This window comes from Battus philenor, unplaced genomic scaffold, assembly GCF_028537555.1.
Source record: "Battus philenor isolate CCGP_79_NKW_IND1 unplaced genomic scaffold, ilBatPhil1.0.hap1 SCAF_2, whole genome shotgun sequence".
Lineage (NCBI taxonomy): Eukaryota > Metazoa > Arthropoda > Insecta > Lepidoptera > Papilionidae > Battus > Battus philenor.
The window spans coordinates 4,548,296-4,567,337 of record NW_027181682.1 but is presented as its reverse complement, the minus strand read 5'-3'; the positions used below and the strand labels follow the sequence as shown (position 1 = coordinate 4,567,337).

At 30.6% G+C, this 19,042-nt stretch overlaps 2 protein-coding genes across 2 annotated transcripts in view; one reads left to right on the top strand and one right to left on the bottom strand.

Annotated features, from left to right (window-relative positions):
* The window catches only part of LOC137922426 (NADH dehydrogenase [ubiquinone] flavoprotein 1, mitochondrial-like), a 486,084-nt gene that overhangs the window by 254,115 nt on the left and 212,927 nt on the right, over window positions 1-19,042 (top strand). The gene's annotated exons all lie outside the window — the stretch shown is intronic.
* LOC137921883 (leucine-rich repeat-containing protein 15-like) lies at window positions 9,069-10,861 on the bottom strand. Its single transcript, XM_068764664.1, has 2 exons — window positions 10,741-10,861; window positions 9,069-10,324 (listed from the first exon to the last, which is right to left on the bottom strand). Exon 2 carries the CDS (start codon window positions 10,311-10,313, stop codon window positions 9,069-9,071), a length of 1,245 nt encoding a protein of 414 aa, XP_068620765.1. The 5' UTR covers window positions 10,314-10,324; window positions 10,741-10,861.

The following is a 19,042-nucleotide window of genomic DNA, read 5'->3' as shown; positions in this document are numbered from 1 at the left end:
TTTAGTTTTATATACTACACCGTCAAGTTAAGTGAATTTGTGTACTTCCTCCATCTATTTTAAGCCTATAAAAAGTAGCGTTGTGTCTTTAATATCAGATCTCCCTAACTCTCACTTGGTGTTAGTATATTTTATAATCCCTAGTATTTCACAAGCAAAAGTATCAATTAATCTGTCATAAAGAACTCATGTGCTACTTCGTTATGGACCCGACCAATAGTGAGGTATCAAGGTGACACCGATAAGGTGTAAGAATGCTAACAAACGTGTACTCAGTTCCGATGAAGAATACCAGAAAATGTTCATGGAATTAAAAAAAAAGATTTAAAAAAAATTGTTAATTTTTCTAACGAGTGAACGAAAATTTATTAATGTTACAAGTTAAAATAATTATATTTTTTGATAAAAAATGCTAAAAAGAAGGGATAACATTTTCTAAATGTCTAATGTGTACGCAATTATCTAAAAAAATATCCTTGAAATATATACCAAGTTTTACTTGAAAATTAAAGTATTACAATAAGAAAAAAAATGTCATTAACTTTATAAAAAATAGATTTTTTATTCCAGGAACTGTATATTGGGAACATCGTCAAAAGTAATTGCTTTTAACTTTGAAACCAGAGACGCAATTAATTTTTGGGCTTTGTCATAATTTACCGAATTGGTTTGATTATAAACTAAATTTCCGCAATGACTTCATCTCCAAATCCATTTGGCACTTAATTAAAAGCTTTTGCCGAAAGATTTATATTTTTGTGTTTCTTTTTTGTTTTAATCTTTAAGAGTACTTATTTTATTTTGTTAATTAAACATCTTTAATTATAAAATCCAATTTGGAAAGCTAGTTAATTATTTATCGGTTAACATTCTCCAAAGAAATGTTCATATATTACGTTGTACGTTATCAAGTTAGGATAACGTTTCAGTTCCATTTGAAAGCACATATAACTTAAGGCCCCAAGAGACGTTAAGTTATCAAAAGGTGCATTGCACTTCAGCAAACTCCACCGGCACGACGGAATTATTCAATAACATTATTAATAGTACAAGATTTAGTACATAAATGTCATATTACGATAATTGTAGGCGTAAGTCTTTTCAAATTGAAATAACATATCAAGTATTTTACAGATGTGTAATTTCACAAGTTCAAACTGTGATATAGCTTCATACAATTTTCAGTCCTGTGTATCTTTTATTTATGAAAACAATTTTATTCGTTTACAAATAATTGTAATATAATTATTTCTGCAGTGCGGTAAAGGACTTGCGATCGTTGGTCACAGGTTCGTTTCCCGGAATACAGCCTCATGTATAAATCATACTTCGTACATTTATTATATCGGATGGCCACTCCTCACAAACATGTATCTAGTCTTACATGTACCACACTGCAATTGATAATTTACCTGCCAAGCGTAGCGATTATGGTATTTCGCCACAGAGAAATCTTTGGGCTAGGCCTATGCTGCAGTGGGCGTCTAAGGGCTAAAATGATGACCAGTGACGTTAATACTGGTGTAAAATACGTTACGAGGAAAAAATCGATTCCTTCTTAAAAATATTTTTTCCTCAAGTCATCAAATGATAATTTAGTTTCTAAGTGAAAACCCAATTATATAAAAAATTATCAAAATTGGAAAAAAGCTTGAAATTGCATCACAAGTAATTGTTAAATTGATCCTATTTACAAACTAAAAATTTCATGTACAAGTTTAATATTTTTATATTTTTCCTAAAATTTTTGTACTATCCAACACTACATGCCAGTTCAGTGTTATTTCTACTTAATTCACTACATGAAGAAGGCTGTGTTGTGTAGAGTATTTTGTAAAGAAGTGGATTTTATTGTAGTTTCTGATGTTATGTAAATAAAAAAATATTATTATTTTTAATAGTCTGTACTTTGTGTGCTAGAAAATATATGTGGGATGCTCAAATGAAAAACACTCGAATTTACTTCTAAAACTTTAATTAATATAACTCTTAAAAGTCCTTCTCCTAAACACACAACAACTGTCATCTGTCAATCTAGATTCTTCTATCTTTCTATCCCAATGTTGCCATTTTCTCCCACATTTATACATTACAATGTATAAATGTGGGAGAAATTACAATGTATAAATACTTTTTAAAAAAAGTATAATAGTTGGTCTTACTATACAAAAGCAATTTCCTCCACACAACCTAAATTACTTGTACATATAAACAAAACTCACATATTTACATTAAAATACATACAAATGAACATATCATATACACTTATAATAAACACCGTATTAATATTATTGGTAATACTAAAAAAAAATTGTCGAATAGTGCAATTTTAAAAGTTTGAGTTTTATTAGGTTATAGTTCAAATGCGTCAAAGATGACTGCAGTGCACCAAAGATAAAATTTATATGAGTACATTTTCCGATGCGGCGTGCTTCTCCGCGAGTGCCATTTCGAATTCTCGTTAACGCCCTCAGGAGACTGCGATGGAGAATTGAAACCAATGCACGTCCGTGTAACCTCTTGCATGCCACATGAAATGCGCTTGCAAAATTTAAACATATGACTTAATGCCTTATAAGAAAATCTGAAGATAAGTCGTTTCACATATAAATGTAAGAAGATAAAGATATATAAAGTTATTTTTATAGTTGCAAAATCTTTAAAAGGGCTAATTTATAGTTTAAGCTTTAGCAAAAGCCTTAAATTTTTAACGCACATTTCAAATCACTTTTATTGTTTCTTTAAATATTCATCACCTTGACAAGCTGACGGAATCATCACGATAATTCGAAATTTAAATGCATGTTATGGCATATTGATGCATAATTTTCCGTCTAAATTTGATTTTGTTGTTTTATGACATTAACTTGTTCCACCTACCTTTAATAGTTTGTCTTTGCATCGCCTAACGGTTAACTGCGCGAGAATGTCCTGTGTAAAAAGTATTTTAAATAAATAAAATATTTATGTTACATTATTTTTTTCTATTGTAATGCATCAGTACAATAATCCGTGGCAGTAAAAATTCTGCAGGAAACAATAATTAATTTTAATGTGTAACAGTTCGAATTTTGAAACTGCTTTTTTACTATAACATCTTGACGATATTTATTATTTCTGAAACTATAGATTTTTGAAAGAGGTGTACCACACATTAATTGACCTAAAATAAGCTAATAAATGTATATTTATAGCCATGTGGTAGAGGATATTTGCGATTGTAAGTCGCGGATTCAATTCCCGCGATACAATTCTCCATAATTCACATAGTACATTAATTATATAGGATTGCCACTGCTCATAAACAAGTTTTCACAACAAACAAGTTTTCGTACCATAATACCACACTGCAACTGCCAACCTACCTGCCAAGCGTGTCCATTATGGTATATCTTTTCATAGACATGTCTGGGAAAGGCGGATGGCTTTCAGCGGGCGTCTTTGGGTTGAAACATTCACCATGTTAAAGTTTTTACACCTATTAAATATTACCCTGTATATTATAAATGTAAATTTTAATATTATTATGAGTCAAACATAATTGTTTGTAAGTCATAAGCAAACAGAAAATATAATAGCTTATTATAAAGGCCTATGCATCTGTTTTAATAAAATAAATGACAATTTTGGTTTATTATCAGACTATATTAAAAATTTTATCAGTGTGCAGTCTATTATCAAAGTAAACCCAACATTCTACACAAAATCATATATTATTAAGTATCCATTATCGCGCTATACAAAGTCGTCATTAATTACCGACGTAATGACAGGTTATCGTAATTTACTAACAATAGTGATGAACACAAGCGCCTGTTGGTTTGACAGAAGATAATGCAAGACTAAAATAGTGCGGAATATTAATGTAGTAATTTTTTTTTGGATTTGGAATGCCAAAATGTTTATACATCGGTATTTAGTCCAGATTTGGTGTACAGCGGTAATATGTGGTCATTAAAAAAGTTTCATTTATTTTTTTCGTAATATGCTTTCTCAGTGCATATGTACCTACACCTGGTTGGTTGATGTAATTAAAAAATCTTTTAACTCCATCTCTATGCATTTCATTCATGCACCTGAATAAGGTGCCTAGAGTACTTGTTTTCTTCCAGTATTCATGTTAGAGTGATGAATTGCTTGTAGTAATTTTAATTTCATTTTCGTATAATAAAATTAAAACTTATACACGTAAATTAATATTTTTTGACACAAATGGGTGCGTATTAACTTTGATTATATTTGATTCCACGTGATTTATTTTATCTTGTTTTTTATTTACTCGTATTATTATTCACATAAGATAATAAGAAAAGTCAATTCTTTTCAAAACTAGAATTAACTCTCCTATAATGGAATGCTTCGGCTTAAAGATACGATGGTTCTAAACGCATCCTGATTCAACCTAACAGCTAGGAACTAATACAAAGAGTTTTTTTTTCTTTTGGGATCATTTTAAACATCATTATTATAGTATTATAGTTAGAACAAATAACTGCAAGCTGTATTATCGTTTAAAATCCTTTACACTATTATAGAATATTAATTTAATCATATCTAGTGTAACTCATATACAATTATTGCATAAATTAATAAAAATAACTGCATAAAATATATATTGGATAAATAATAAATACATGTCACCGAACGTAGCACGTTTTATAAGGAAGCAAGGAAGTTGGTTGACTTTATTCATAAGTTACTGGCACTCTGTAAATAATTATTCCACTTTTGAAGTTATTATCGATGTTGTACATGATAATTATTTATAAGAATTTGACAATTAAAAATATCTTATACAAATTAGAGAAATATATTTCTTAACGTATTAAATATGTAATAGAAGGAAAGTTTAATTTTAAAAGGGAGGTCAATCATTGCATTCAACTTAGCTAGCTTGAAATAATGAAAGGCATATAACTGACATACTTTTAAAAATCGTAATATAATGTTTTCGTACAAAATTTATAAAAAGTAAAAAAATTGTTTAACACAATAAATGGGTACAGGTTGTCATTTTGCTGAAAGCTGGAGTGACTCAAAGGTGAAAGTGACAATAAGGTACGACAACACCGAAGCTTTTTTGTTCTTTCAAAATGAGCAAAATCTTTTCCGAAGACGTGACAAAAGAAAACGCACACATCTTCTTGTGCATGAGTGTGTTAGGTGAGTAATAAGAAATCGGTGTACCTTAGTTTCTGGCAGCCCGCCATGTTTCGTAGTGTGTATAACGGCAGAAATTGATTTTAATTTTACCCTTTCTCTCCAATCAACTTTGTGTAAGCAATACCGTAGCACTGTTTAATATTGTTAAACAGTCGTAGCATCTCAGGTCTTAATCGTAGACGTGTTGCTACGCAGATTTGTAAAACAAAATTAGGTCACATCTCATGTGTTTAGATAGATTTAGTGCTACGTTGGAATTTCATCTTTTGTCTTTTGGTAGCTCGTCGATGTCAGAATTTTGTAATACAAAATCAGGTCGTGCCAACACTTACCTTAAGCGTAGTCGTGGTACTACGCAGAATTTTGTTTTGCAAGGTAACGTGGAACCATATCATAATTCTAACATAGATAGACGTATTGCTATGTAGCATGTGTTACAAAGTATGGCTGTGTTGTCTTATATATATAGCGCAAAGGAGATTCTACATCAGACTCATAGCAAAATTATGCAACATATACCGTCAAAATGATACTCGTAGACTTGGATTTGTTGGCTAGCCTATCTTAAAACTTTTTATATGTTAATATGTAATTTTTTTTTATATATAATTAATTTAGGATGTGTTTAGTCATGTTGTGCCCATTTATAATTAAATACGCAATGAACGTATAAAGATATTGTACTTAACTTAATTAAGTAAACTTCTCATTATTTGATAATGATCCCTCCTATCTATTGTATTTTATTACTATTATTTTTAACAACGATATGATAAAGGATTAAAGATGAGAAAATTTACAAAAAAATAATGAATTAAATGACGAACATGTGTTGGAAGTTTTAACTTTTGTATATAAATTAAAAATTGGAAGCGGTGGGATCTCGTTGCTTGTCCGCCGCCCAACTGACATAACTTTATACAAGCGCAGCTTCTGAAATTTCGATGTTTTTTTTTTTCCAAACAGTTTTATTTGCTGAGAATACACAGTACAGTTTAGTAAATAAATTGAAAAAAGAAAAATACTTTAATTAATCCTCTGTATATATGTGTATTCGTACAACAAGTAGCAGTTGAGTAGTGATAGCCCAGCGGTAGAGAACTGAGACTTGCGATCGTTGGTCGTGGGTTCGATTCCCGCGTACAATCGTGTATAATCGACTTTGTGCATTTATTATGTTGAATTGCAACTGCTCAAAAACAAATTTTGATATGATAGGCAGTAGCGTCCTCTACCCATAATATCATACTGCAATCGCTAACCGTTCTTGGCGCCTGCCAAGCGTTTAAAGGGTGTTCGTTAGTACAGGCCCCAACGTCCCGTAATAGATAATTTGATGTAAAGAAAAACACTTGCCGGATGGTTAAACTTATATAATATCATAGAACAAGAAATCTCAATCTGAGTTACAAGTATTTCCTTTGTTGAACAGCGGTTGAAGCGACACGTCCGCTCGGAAGCGCGGCGCGTTAGAGAGAGGGCGTGTTGTACCGAGTGTAAGAAGGGGCATGCAAAAACAGATGCGTTCATAGATAATAAATTTGGGTGCGTTCTAATGAACGCCACACGTTCAACAAATCAGCTATACATTCACTTAGTTAAAGGTTTTAACACCTATAACCAATTATCATGTGTATGTAATCTCAAAAATGTGCAATTAAGTAGTGATGACTAAATGTGAATTATTTTAATGCATTCATAACATTGATCTCAATAACGGTTTATATTTAAATCGTGGAACTCAGTTCCGCAAGCTCAATTTAGATGAAGCTGTACGAAGTTTAACAGCTAATAAAAGAAACGTCAAACACATCTCACATTGACGTTAAAAGAGAGCAAAAATACAACAGGTATATTCTAGAACCACAAAATCTTAAAAATATACATAATTTGAACATTAATGTAATATGCTATTGAATTACATTTTGTGACGTTTATTAATTGGCAACTGTCTTCACAGCTGTCTCAGCTATGAATAATCAACATGAACAGTAATAAATAAAAAGTTGTTAAGAAAACATCGTTTCTGGCAATGGTTTTTGATATAAGACATTAGCATAGAACTAACTTTTTGGTGCGTAAATAAAAAATGTTCATGCTTTTCTAACACGGTAACAGGCGACCTACAAATGGACATGGTCCATTAATACATATTTGAATTGAATATATTTGAATGAAATATATATTTTCAAGATCTGTATCACAATCACTCAAACACTGCCCTTGCGATTTATTTACCATCTTTCAAATATGTGTCGCATAAGTTGTATTATTTATATATATATATATATATATATATATATATATATATATATGTTTGTGTATGTATATATATACACACACACATACAATAATGTCGTGCTAACAAGAAAACATCAAATTAACTGATAATCTATTTATATATAAATTAAGTACATCTCCGGGAAGGATTTACAAAAAATGTTATTTTGTATCTGTTATGTTGAAGGTATCAAAGCTGTCTTAAGTCAGATTTTTAATTAAATACACAACACAAAAAATCTTGGTGATCGGTAAAAATATATTTATAGGTCAAATAAATTTACTAATACCACCGTAACATTGCAAGTAAGTACCACTCATTCGATGTATTAAACTTTTTTGTTATCAAATGTTATTTATGGTAGTCAATTTTGTGATTTACAGACAATAAAAAACAATTTGTAGTAAAAAAGTAATCTGAAAGTTTTATTACAAAACTACAAAAAGCAATAACGTAACATGATGGCGTTAAATTTAATTTTCGCCGAGCACAACTTGACCCACCTTGCAGTGGGTTTTAGCACCCTTGGCAATTGAGAGCGGGAATAATTTTATGACATCTTTTATTTTCGTATTTTTCGTTTTGTAATTAAAGTTGTGTATTAGAGATGAGAGTTTTGACATCCAGAATTGTATTTAAACTTGACCCTCTTTAATCGCTTTCTTCACTGCTGAGGATTATCTCATTCCGTTATAAAAGTGTCTGTACCAGATGCTAAAGCTGCTTTATATTTACTACAACTCCTGGAACATTTGGCTCGACTGCCGATTGGTATCACGTCCTTACGGTGGTGTCTTTTTTGCCATTTTAAAATGTAAGTTGTTTTATATTTTACAAATTACATATAACATTATAATAACTTGATTCAAGTGTGATAGAATAAGAAGCCTAATGCCGTATACACACTTACCAAAATTCTATAAATCATCACAAAATCAAAGGAAAGAATAGTGTCTGACTTGGTTTTTTTCTTTATTTGTAACCGCTTGTAGGCGACCTGTTCTAGTGCCTAATGTTTCTCTTACATCAAACAAAATTTTTTAGAACATATATTATTAACACACTTTAGCGTGAAGACGGCGATGCTTAATATGCAAAATCAGGCATTTTCGATTCAATCAAAAATAGTTCGGTTTTGTTAGGAGTTTGGAAGTCTGTTAACTCGACTAAATAATAGCTACATATATTAAAAAGAATAGCAAAGGCACCAATCAACTTTGAGACAAACATACCAAACCGCCTATAAATATTTTTAAACGTATCTAAATAATATTAATTGCAAGGCTATCTGTTACGGCTTGGCAAGTTTAAATGGCAGTATAGTTAAGCTCGCAGTATGGGATCCCATGTATATGTCCAGCAGCGGGCATTCTCTGGTTGTCATGATGAAGATGATGGTGTACTGGTTAATGAATGAATTAATAAATTTAATATGTTCCTTCGAAAAATAAAACAATTGTTACTTTGAGATCATTTCCTTTATTTCTACATAAGTAAACTTAGAATTCGCAAAGTTTTAAATATTACACTTATCATATCGTTGATCAATTCACATGATTAGCGGGCTATTGTGCCAGAGTTCAAAGCTACATTTTAGTTTGTCTGGCCGGGTGGAGTGAACACACTATAAGATATCGTTGTACATGGTAATAAACTCATCGTTAACAGACGGGTCTCGCTTGCAAACGAATTCTTTTGTCACACAAACTGCGTGTTCCCCGTCATACACATCCGTGTCGTATTTCACCTCTATCTCTTTCACCTCTCGTAACAAATCTCTTAGACAAGCGCACTGCCACGGATTATTCTTGAAATGAATAAATTTTAACATGAGCCCGGCATCCTCTATTTTCAAAAGAAAATTTTCATGTAAATACGTGATATTGTTATGATCAAAACTAAGTCTTTCTAACTCCGTACCGGCAAAAGCGTTCATAGGCACACTTCGTAAGAAGTTATGTGAAAGTCGAAGTTCATATAACTTTTGTATATTTTGAAACATGTTAACTGGAATAGACCTAAGTTTGTTAAATCGCAAATCTAACACTTCAAGACTTGTGAGACCTTTGAATGTGTCCTCGTTGATATATTCTATGTAATTGTATGATAAATTTAATGTTTGCATATCGATTAAGTTATTAAATATAGTACTGTCATTTATGTAAAGTATTTCATTGGAGGACAGACTCAGGTGTCTTAATTTCTTCATATTCGACGCAGTTGTAATTTTCGGCACTTCTTTTAAACGACATTTGTTCATGAACAAATAATTTATGTTATGCATTATGGATAAAAATGGTGCTTCAGTCATGTCATTACCAGATAAAGTTAAAATTGAAATATCACGTTTGTTGTTAAATATTTCGGGATTCAAATTTTTTCCAACAATGGAGTTGTATGATAAATCTAATAAGTAGAGACGAGGTACATGGTCGAATATACCCTGTTGTAGGTTTTTTAGCCTATTTCCTTCCAAATCTAATTCAGACAAATTTTGCAATTTGTCAAATATACCAACGGGTAAGTCTGCTAAAAGATTGTACGACAAATTTAAATGGGACAATGTAACAAGTCTGTCAAATACTCCCAATTGTAAATTTTCTACTTTATTTTCAGATAGATCTAAAATCACTAACGCTGGTAGCCTATAAAATGCTTCAGGCTCTATACTTGATATCTGACAACGGTTAAGTATTATATGAAACGTTTTTCGTTTGTCTGAAACTATTCCTCTACGCAATACGTTGTCAAAGTCGTCTGTTCTGCATTTATGAAACATCTGAGTGTCGTCCTCATAACGGCATGTTATTGTAGCGTCGACAACAATAAAGGAAAACGACAAAATTACAGTTAATGTCTGTAATTTCATTTTGAGATTTCCTGAAATGAAAGAAACATTGGTATAATAATATTTCATTGTAGTAAAGGAGAAACAAAATTAAGAGCCTCTAGTTACGGGCATTTAAATAATGTAAACTTTTACACATAGCTTTTTATGGTGTCTGTGTAAAACTAATCGTGTACGTATTTAATTCTAATTTTCTTTTCATGAATGAAAAAAAAACTAACTTAATCAGAACGATATCAATAACAAATTTTAATAACTAAGTCATCAGTATTTATATATATGTTAATAAAAATGTACTTTAGCACTGGCAAAAAAATGTTAAAGCTATACTATATGTAAAGTTTGCTGTAATAAAATTATAGACAATTAAATTTTTGGAATATAAGACAAAAAATCATCTACCAGACGATTTAAAAAAATGCAAAAAATAAATGAATATAATAATTACCTTATTTGAACAAACTTTGTTTAACTTGGTTTCAATAAAGGGAATTAACAACTGATATCACGATTACTGAATCTACACACACGTTTTATAATTTTCTACACATTTCTGGTTAGCGTGTGTCTTGAAACACGCATAACCAGAGAATGATTATTTGTAATGGAATAATGATAAACAGATGCGTCTCATGAAAACCCGCTCGTAATTTTTATTAATAATTATTGATGGCCTCATACGGCTTGTTGATACGCAAGAGATTATTAAGTTAAAATAATGTATGAATTGCTTGGAATATCGTGAGGATTCCTTGTATTAATTACATTCAGTTTATCGTACCATTTAGGAAGACTGAACACTAACTTTTTCATTAGTCATAATCATATAATTTAACATTTTCTTTTGTGTAATCCGTCGTTTTAAAATTAGTGTACGATTTTATGTAATTAAAAAATATAATTCGATTTTCAATTTTTAAAATAACTGAAACTAATCCCGCACTTTGCAATAATTAGTCTAAAATATCTAAACTTTGTACGAGAATCCCTGAATGAAAATATAACAATTTTTAATTATAAAGTAGAATCACAAGTGCTGTTCTAATAAAAATTATAAAAATGTTTTGTACACGTTAACTACTTTATTTATACTTCTTCTGTTACCATATTATAGTTGTCTGGAAGAAATCGTCTCGTGTGATAGATTTTTTCTTTACTATTATAAAACTATTTATATATTTTATAGCGTGTACAGTAAGGAATGTTAAATTAAATATATGCAATAAAATACAAATAAATACAGAACCGCCATGTTCTTAAGTTTTAACGTTGATAAATCGCATCGACTGACCTCCTTATCGTTGGATATTCCCAACATAAAATTAAATGTTTCATAATGTTTTACGAATACCATATCATGTATTTATATTTAATTTACTATAGTATTATTTTGTTTATTAAGTTTAAGTGAGCCGGCCGAAAAGAAAGAAAAAGATTCATGTTAACTAACGATTTTACATTGCAAAAGTCAGACGTAGGTTAAAGAGAGTAGGGGGCTAAACATGGTGGGAGGTATTGGAAAAAGTTTAACAGTCGATAAACAGATGTTGATACATTGTACATTGACAAGGAAACTTGTGAGAAGTTCTAATTTGTTTTGTATCCTAATTGTGAGTACTCACGCTCTCGTAGAGTTCTCTTGATTTCTGAGGCACGTGATCCCCTGAACTCAGAATAATCTCCTTTCTCATCACATAGGATATTCTTTGGCATCGTGAATCGCAGCATAAAATTTGATGTAAAGTGACGATCGGATTTGGTCTGACCAACTAAAGTGACTTTGATCTCTCTCTAACCTTTGCTTTCGACTTATAGTATGTATGTTTCTATGTGACCATAAAACTTCAGTACTAGGTAAAGGCAGATAATAGACACTCTGGTTTTTGTTTTGAGATCACGTAAAAAGGATTAATTGGTGACGGATGTTGTCTACGAAATTTGCAGGTTTCAGCTTCCTCGATGGTGCTTCTTCAAGGTCTACGTTTCTGAAGATGAAGAAGACTAAGGGATTGATTAGTTGTATTTTTAATTTTACTTGTAACATTGCGGTATTCATAGTTTATGCCGCTGCGATTGTGTTTTTGGCCACACCTATACTCCTTCATACAGGCTGATCTATTCCATTCTATTCATAAGGTGAGTATATTTTTTATTGTTGGTTGTCTGCGGATTAGTTTTGCCTACAAAGTGTACTTATGGTGACCTTTCCAGCCTGCTGGGAGTTTTCACAGAAATACAATTTTTAGAAAATGGTATACATTTCAATAAATGTAAATGATTACCCTTTCCGTACCTATGTTAAAATAGTAATTATTATAATATAACATTTGACAATGGCTTTACAATACAAATATATTAATCCTTCTATTGTAGTTTGTGAGCAATAAATTAAATGACTAAACCCTTATAATTTAGTTCAGCTATAGTAAAAGGGTGAGGCAAATATTTAAAATCGTTCATGTTGCCGAAGAGAAAAGGGTCGTTTATAATTTACATATAATTGTTATTATTTATATAATTATTCGATGATAAGCATAGCGATTAGCTGATTATAAATATAAAACATTATCCATTACAATGTGCTTTTGGGCAGCTAAAATAACAGAAGACACAGGACAAGAAAAAGACCATCCTTGAGCCATCCTCTTAAGGTATATATAGAAACGTGGAACAAATAACACCGTAGACCAAAGCAGGGATAGATAAACCATAATTAACATTCGAATGCAAGGAAAGCGTTCTTAAATAAGAAAGTTTTTTTGTAATATATTAATTTATTTATATGTATACATTCACTTATCCACTGCAGCGCATAGGCATTCATAGTCATACCTCACGATCAGTGATACTATGGTATTCAGAGGACGCCGCAGGATCCTGTGTGAAACTTACTTGTGAGCAATGGCAATCCAATATAATTTTTTTTTCTCCGTGGCCCCCGCTATTGGGGGCCTCTCGTACCCCTATCTTAGGTGGGACAGGGTCTTTATTGGCAATTTAATTTTTTTCACATAATTTTTTATTTTCATTCTCTACTTTCATTCTTCACATAATCTTTCATTCTATTCTTTAATGCCACAATTCTGCTTTCTTTCACTTTTGCTCTGTGTCCTTTTGTTCCTCCCTCATTACTTGTTACATTTTATCTTTTTTCTTTCATTTACATTTTTATCACACTTTATCCAATATAATTAAGGCACAAAATGAATTACATAAAATTGTATCTGCGAAATTGAATTTGCAATCTACGATCGCATGTCTCAGCCCTCTATCGCTGGGCTAATATTGTTAACCAATCACGCTATGTAAAACAAAAATAAATGATATCAATATATGAAGTATATTTTCGCGGTGTTGCCAATCAATTTGAAATAACATGCCAAAACTTCAAATACATCGTCTGTAATTGCTTTTGTTTATGACAAACATTTGAAACAATTCATTTAACTGTCAAACTTGTCAAATACAGGATTCCGTGGCCTCGTTTCTAGTATTTGTCAATTGAAATTTGCAGTTTCTGATTATATTACTCTAAGTAATCAATACTGAACTTTATAATTAAGTAATCCAAATTATTTTTTTTATAAAGAATTTTTTTGTCAGAGAATCCTAATTTTTTAATCTCAATTTATTAATTATGTTTAAGCTTTAGCTTGACACGATTATCATCTTCATCATTTCAACCGTAGAGTGTACACCGCTGGACACATTCTCATTCATTCCTATTGATTTTCAAAAAGGTCGGTTAGAAGTGGTCTACATTCTTATAAGTCAGAAGTAAATTTTTTGTCTAGTTGTCATCGGCTCCCGTTCATCAAATATCAGTCTTATACGAGTACGTTGTTCTCATATGTTATTCGTCATCTTAATTTCATAAATAGTACAAATCTATTAGTCCATATATGTATATATTTATTTAAAATTAAATTTTGTTATACATTGGCCCTTGTAGTTTTTCTATTGACAATGTTGATGTTACATACTTTTATAATATTTTCTTTTACCGCTTTTAAGTGATGCTATTTAATCAGTGAAGCTTTTCCGACATTAAGTCTTTACTGTCTGTAATATTAAATACCAAACATACCATCTTGGAAAAAAGTATAAAGTACCCCGTTAAAATACTTGCTATCCAAAAATTTTTATTCTCAAATTGACATAGCCAGCTTTAAAAAATGACGAAACAACAAGAGCTTAGTATGATAATTACGACAAAAATCACGAAGCTAAATGAACATGGAAAGTCTCAAGAAGAGATTGCTAGATTAGTAATAGTAAATTTGCGGAGACTGATTTACACGTCAATAAAATAATAAACGTTGTTTGTGACTTACCGAAATACCGTAAAAACATTTATTGACTTCGCTGAAGCTCCGTCTGAGGAATAAGGAATGTTTATGAGCTTTCGGACTGCGAGAAGAAGACTCATAGAAGCTGATCTAAAAGGCTACGAGGCCAGAATGAAGCCCTGATACTCCGATAACAATAAGAAAATAATTTGGAATAGACTCCAAAACACTGTCCAAAAGTATTTGGCCAAGGTGTAAATCGTAATGTTTATATAACTACTTAAGATCTGCCTACATATAAACAGAAGTTTTTTTTTATTTAAATCGACTACGTATTATAAATGGCAAAAAATAATTTTCAGCCTTATACATATAAAATGGTAATTATTAAAGAACAATTGAAACCCTATGCTTTAAGTTAAAAGCCTTTTCCGAAAAAAGCGGAAGATCAATAGGCGAAAGTAATTAACGCTAAAGTATATTTCGTTACTTTAAAAGGAAAAGTTATTTATGGGAGGGAGACTTAAGCAGATTTAGAACTTTGTTTCCCGGTGGAACAAGATTTTGTTAATATTATTTCCTTCAAACAATTATTTCTTTGTTTAATAATTATAGCTGAATGGGATGGGTCTTGAACATTGAAACGTGTAGTACAAACAGAATTTACTGTTTCTTCAGATCTTTTTTGGAGCTTTATTATTATTTAATATTAAGTCTATTTCCATCGATAGACACTACTTTTTTCAGACAGCGTCAACATTATTTTGAGGCATTTATTTTTGAGTAATATTCAGAATTTCAAAACATGTAATAAACAGTATGTTAGCCTGATATGGACTCATACAGAAGAGAGCTGTTCGTGCCATATTTAATTTGAGCTATTAACTCGCTTAAAGAAACGTTTCGTAAAGACCATAATTATGATAATATATAGTCGATATTTATATGATAGTCTTGTCTAACCGCATAAGAATATTGGTAAACGTTAGAAGAATAGCGATGTACATAAGGTTAGCAATAGAAATAAAGATAAACTTGCTATACCTTTCTCTGGGCGCCTTAAAATTAGTAACTATCTTGTGTGCAGCTTTGTCTGGCACGATGTCACAATACAGGATGTATAATAATACACAGATGTATAATATTACTTTTAATGTCTCCGTATTATAAAATTATAAATTTAAAAGTTTATTAAAAAAAATTGTCAAAATATTGCTATTGCAATATGAAAATCTTTTTTAATCGCTCTATTATGGTTATAATATTGTAAAAGTGGTTAAAAAAATCTTCATCAATCTTTTCTAAATTCACGCAGATTAGGGTGCGTTGTAATACCACGCAGATTTAAGTTGAAGGATGCTAATATAAGGACGTTCAATATGATTATATTTTCTATTAAATTGGTCTCTTCTGGCATTTTTGTCAGGATGTACAAACGTGGTCTCTGTGAATCATTTAGAATTAATAATCTGAATACGTGAATCACACAAATATATCAGATGGCACAAAAGTAATGTCATAATGTGAACGTACCTTAACTTTTACAAATGGCGTTAAATGTCACTGTGCTTACACTATAAATGTCGAAGTAACATTTGGCGCCATTTATAAGAATTAAAGCATGTTCACATTGACATTACTTTTGCACTACTTTTTATAAACTGTCACATTCACTGTGAATTCTCTTGTATAAAGAGAGAAATGTATACATTCTATAGTTAATCTGGTATGATATCGAGCAGAGATAATTTAAGGATTTTTTCCCGACTGTCGGATACTAATTATGTTTTTATTTTGCGTGATTAACGTATTATCCTTATTGAGGATAAAAATCCTTCTTACAAATAATTTGTTATGTATCTCTTATTGTTAAAAGTGTTATTGTTAGACATAATAGTAAGAACATTGTTTATAAAAGCGGTCGTTAATGTAATAGAGGCTCTGTTTAATTTGAATCGGTTGTAAGCGGTAGATTAATCTGTTTTGTTTTGAAAAATTATTATTATGCGAGTACATTTATTACATAATATCCAGAATTTAATTGCTCTTGGAATTTTTAATATAAAACAATGTGTAAAATTATTTTTATTTACAAGAAGATTCAAATCTATGTATTAATATATATCCTTTGTGTAATTTTTTTTCTGGTCTGGTTTTGGTCGACGCCGATAGATGCCAATAGTTGTATATTGCTATGCGCTATAGTTTGGCGCAGGTATTTGCATACATTTCCTCTCCTGCGTCTTCTTAAATTGTTTGAATAGTTTCCTATTTAAAAGATGGAACAAACGATTATATAAGAATATATATTTTTTCTTAATGTTTTGTATTTAAATTTACTGAAAATTTATATGAAACTTTATTGCCATTCAGCGTTTTTGGCTTTGATTCCACCCTCCCCGTTTCCTAAAAATGCTAACTATTGCTACTAAACTAGCGTCGAATTCAACGATAGCTTTGATCTCCACGTTCGGAGTTCTCCAATATTCTCGTTCACTTACTTTCGTTTACAAAAGTTTAAAAAATACATATATATGTATTTTTTGCATCATCGTTGTTTGTCGTGTTTAAATAAAACAATGTATTTTAATCGTTTTTTTTATATGTAGTACATTCTTTTTTTTACAATAACCGAACTTTTAAGTTTACCATTACAATGTGTTTGATTATAAGCCTGATACATAAGATTACACATACCAAATTTCAGTAATTAAAATATCTTAAAAATGGGTTGTACACTACACAAATGTACTGTACAATTCCCTTGGTTATCATCATCATGATTTCAGACGTAAGACCTTCATAATTGGACTTAAGCCTGCCTTTTAAGGTCGTTCGGAAGCGACCTGCATTCTGCATTAGGTTATTAATTATTCCTGAAACCATTGATTTTTGATGCGGTGTACCATTTATTAATTGACAGTTAATAATCTAATAATTCATTTCTTTTAATCTATCATACATATAACCAATCATCTTATATATAAATAAATATTTTTTTAATGTCAATCCAACTAACATCGAGAATTTACAACCGTAGTAATGTATTCATCAGATATAGAAATCGATTTACAACGTCTGCAATACCAAAAAGGTCGACTACCGTTTTCAACAAGCGCTATTTATTATTTATTAATATTTGAACACTGCGCGATACGAATCAGTTGATGAAGCATTGTGAAATCAAAGCTTTTGCGACAACTCATTTATCATGGATTCGTTTGACGAATGATTGTTTTCAAAGCTATACCGAATGGTTTTAATAGCTTTTTGTCGTTAGAACCGCTACAAAGATGTCAAAAATATAATTTTAAAAATCATTTTTTTGCAATAGTAAGTTCCTTGTAAGTAAAGGTCCTTGATAAATAGAGGAAATGGTTAAAGGTAAATTTTCGAATTCTGGCAGCACACATTACAACATATGAACTTGATCACACCTTAATTTAAGATGAAACAAATTGTGTCTTTTTAATACGAGTACAAACAGTTCGTACTTTAAAATAAAAAAAAATCGAAAAACATCTTTGTATCTAAAATTATAGAACAGTACGTTGTAATCATGTCTAGTTTTTAAAACAATTGGTTAGCCAATATAAAATTATAATTAAGTTTATTTGAAACCCACTCTTTGATATTTATAAATTTTAATATAAATAATATTAAAATGTTAAACCTCTTCAAATTTCAGGTTTAAAGAGAATAATTCAAGCTTTGATTGCGAGACTTAGCACCGTGAATAATTTACAAACACATCAAAACATTTAAACTCTGTCAACAATGTTCATGTTTCACGAACTATTTCTACAATTCAGACAAGAGAATTTCCATTTTCAAACACTTTGTTTCGTTTGTGATGAACAATGCGTTATTAATGGATTATAAAAATTTTAGTAGATATTATTGACGTTAACATTTTCTTGAATTTATTAAAACATTAACATGTGTCTTTTATAATCACAACATTCATTTAATTATTTATTATAAATAGGTGCGCCAAGAGCAAATATAAGCTTACATGTTTCGTAAACCTACACAAAATTATATGTTTACCTATCGTAGGCGTGCACGGCCCTGACTATAATTATGTTAGTTTATAAATGTGAACTTTGAAATATAAATAAAACGGAAAATACGTATTTAACTCACTAATTATTAATAAAACAACAAGACACGAACAATCTAACACAACATAAAAGTACTAATAGTTGCTTCTAAAAACTTCAAATGTCGTCACCTATAAGCAAGCTCGAGCATATAATAAAAATTCCTGCGATATTTCATAACGATTATAGTCATTTGGATTGCTTCGATAGAATATCTTATGAGCGCAATAATTTTATTAGCTGCGGTCATTTTGTCTTGAAACTCTGAACTGAAAATTTTGCACGTTGCTACTTTTTATATAGACACGGCAATGGAAGATAACTTAGTCGGCATTGTATGGAAGAGATTTTACAATAA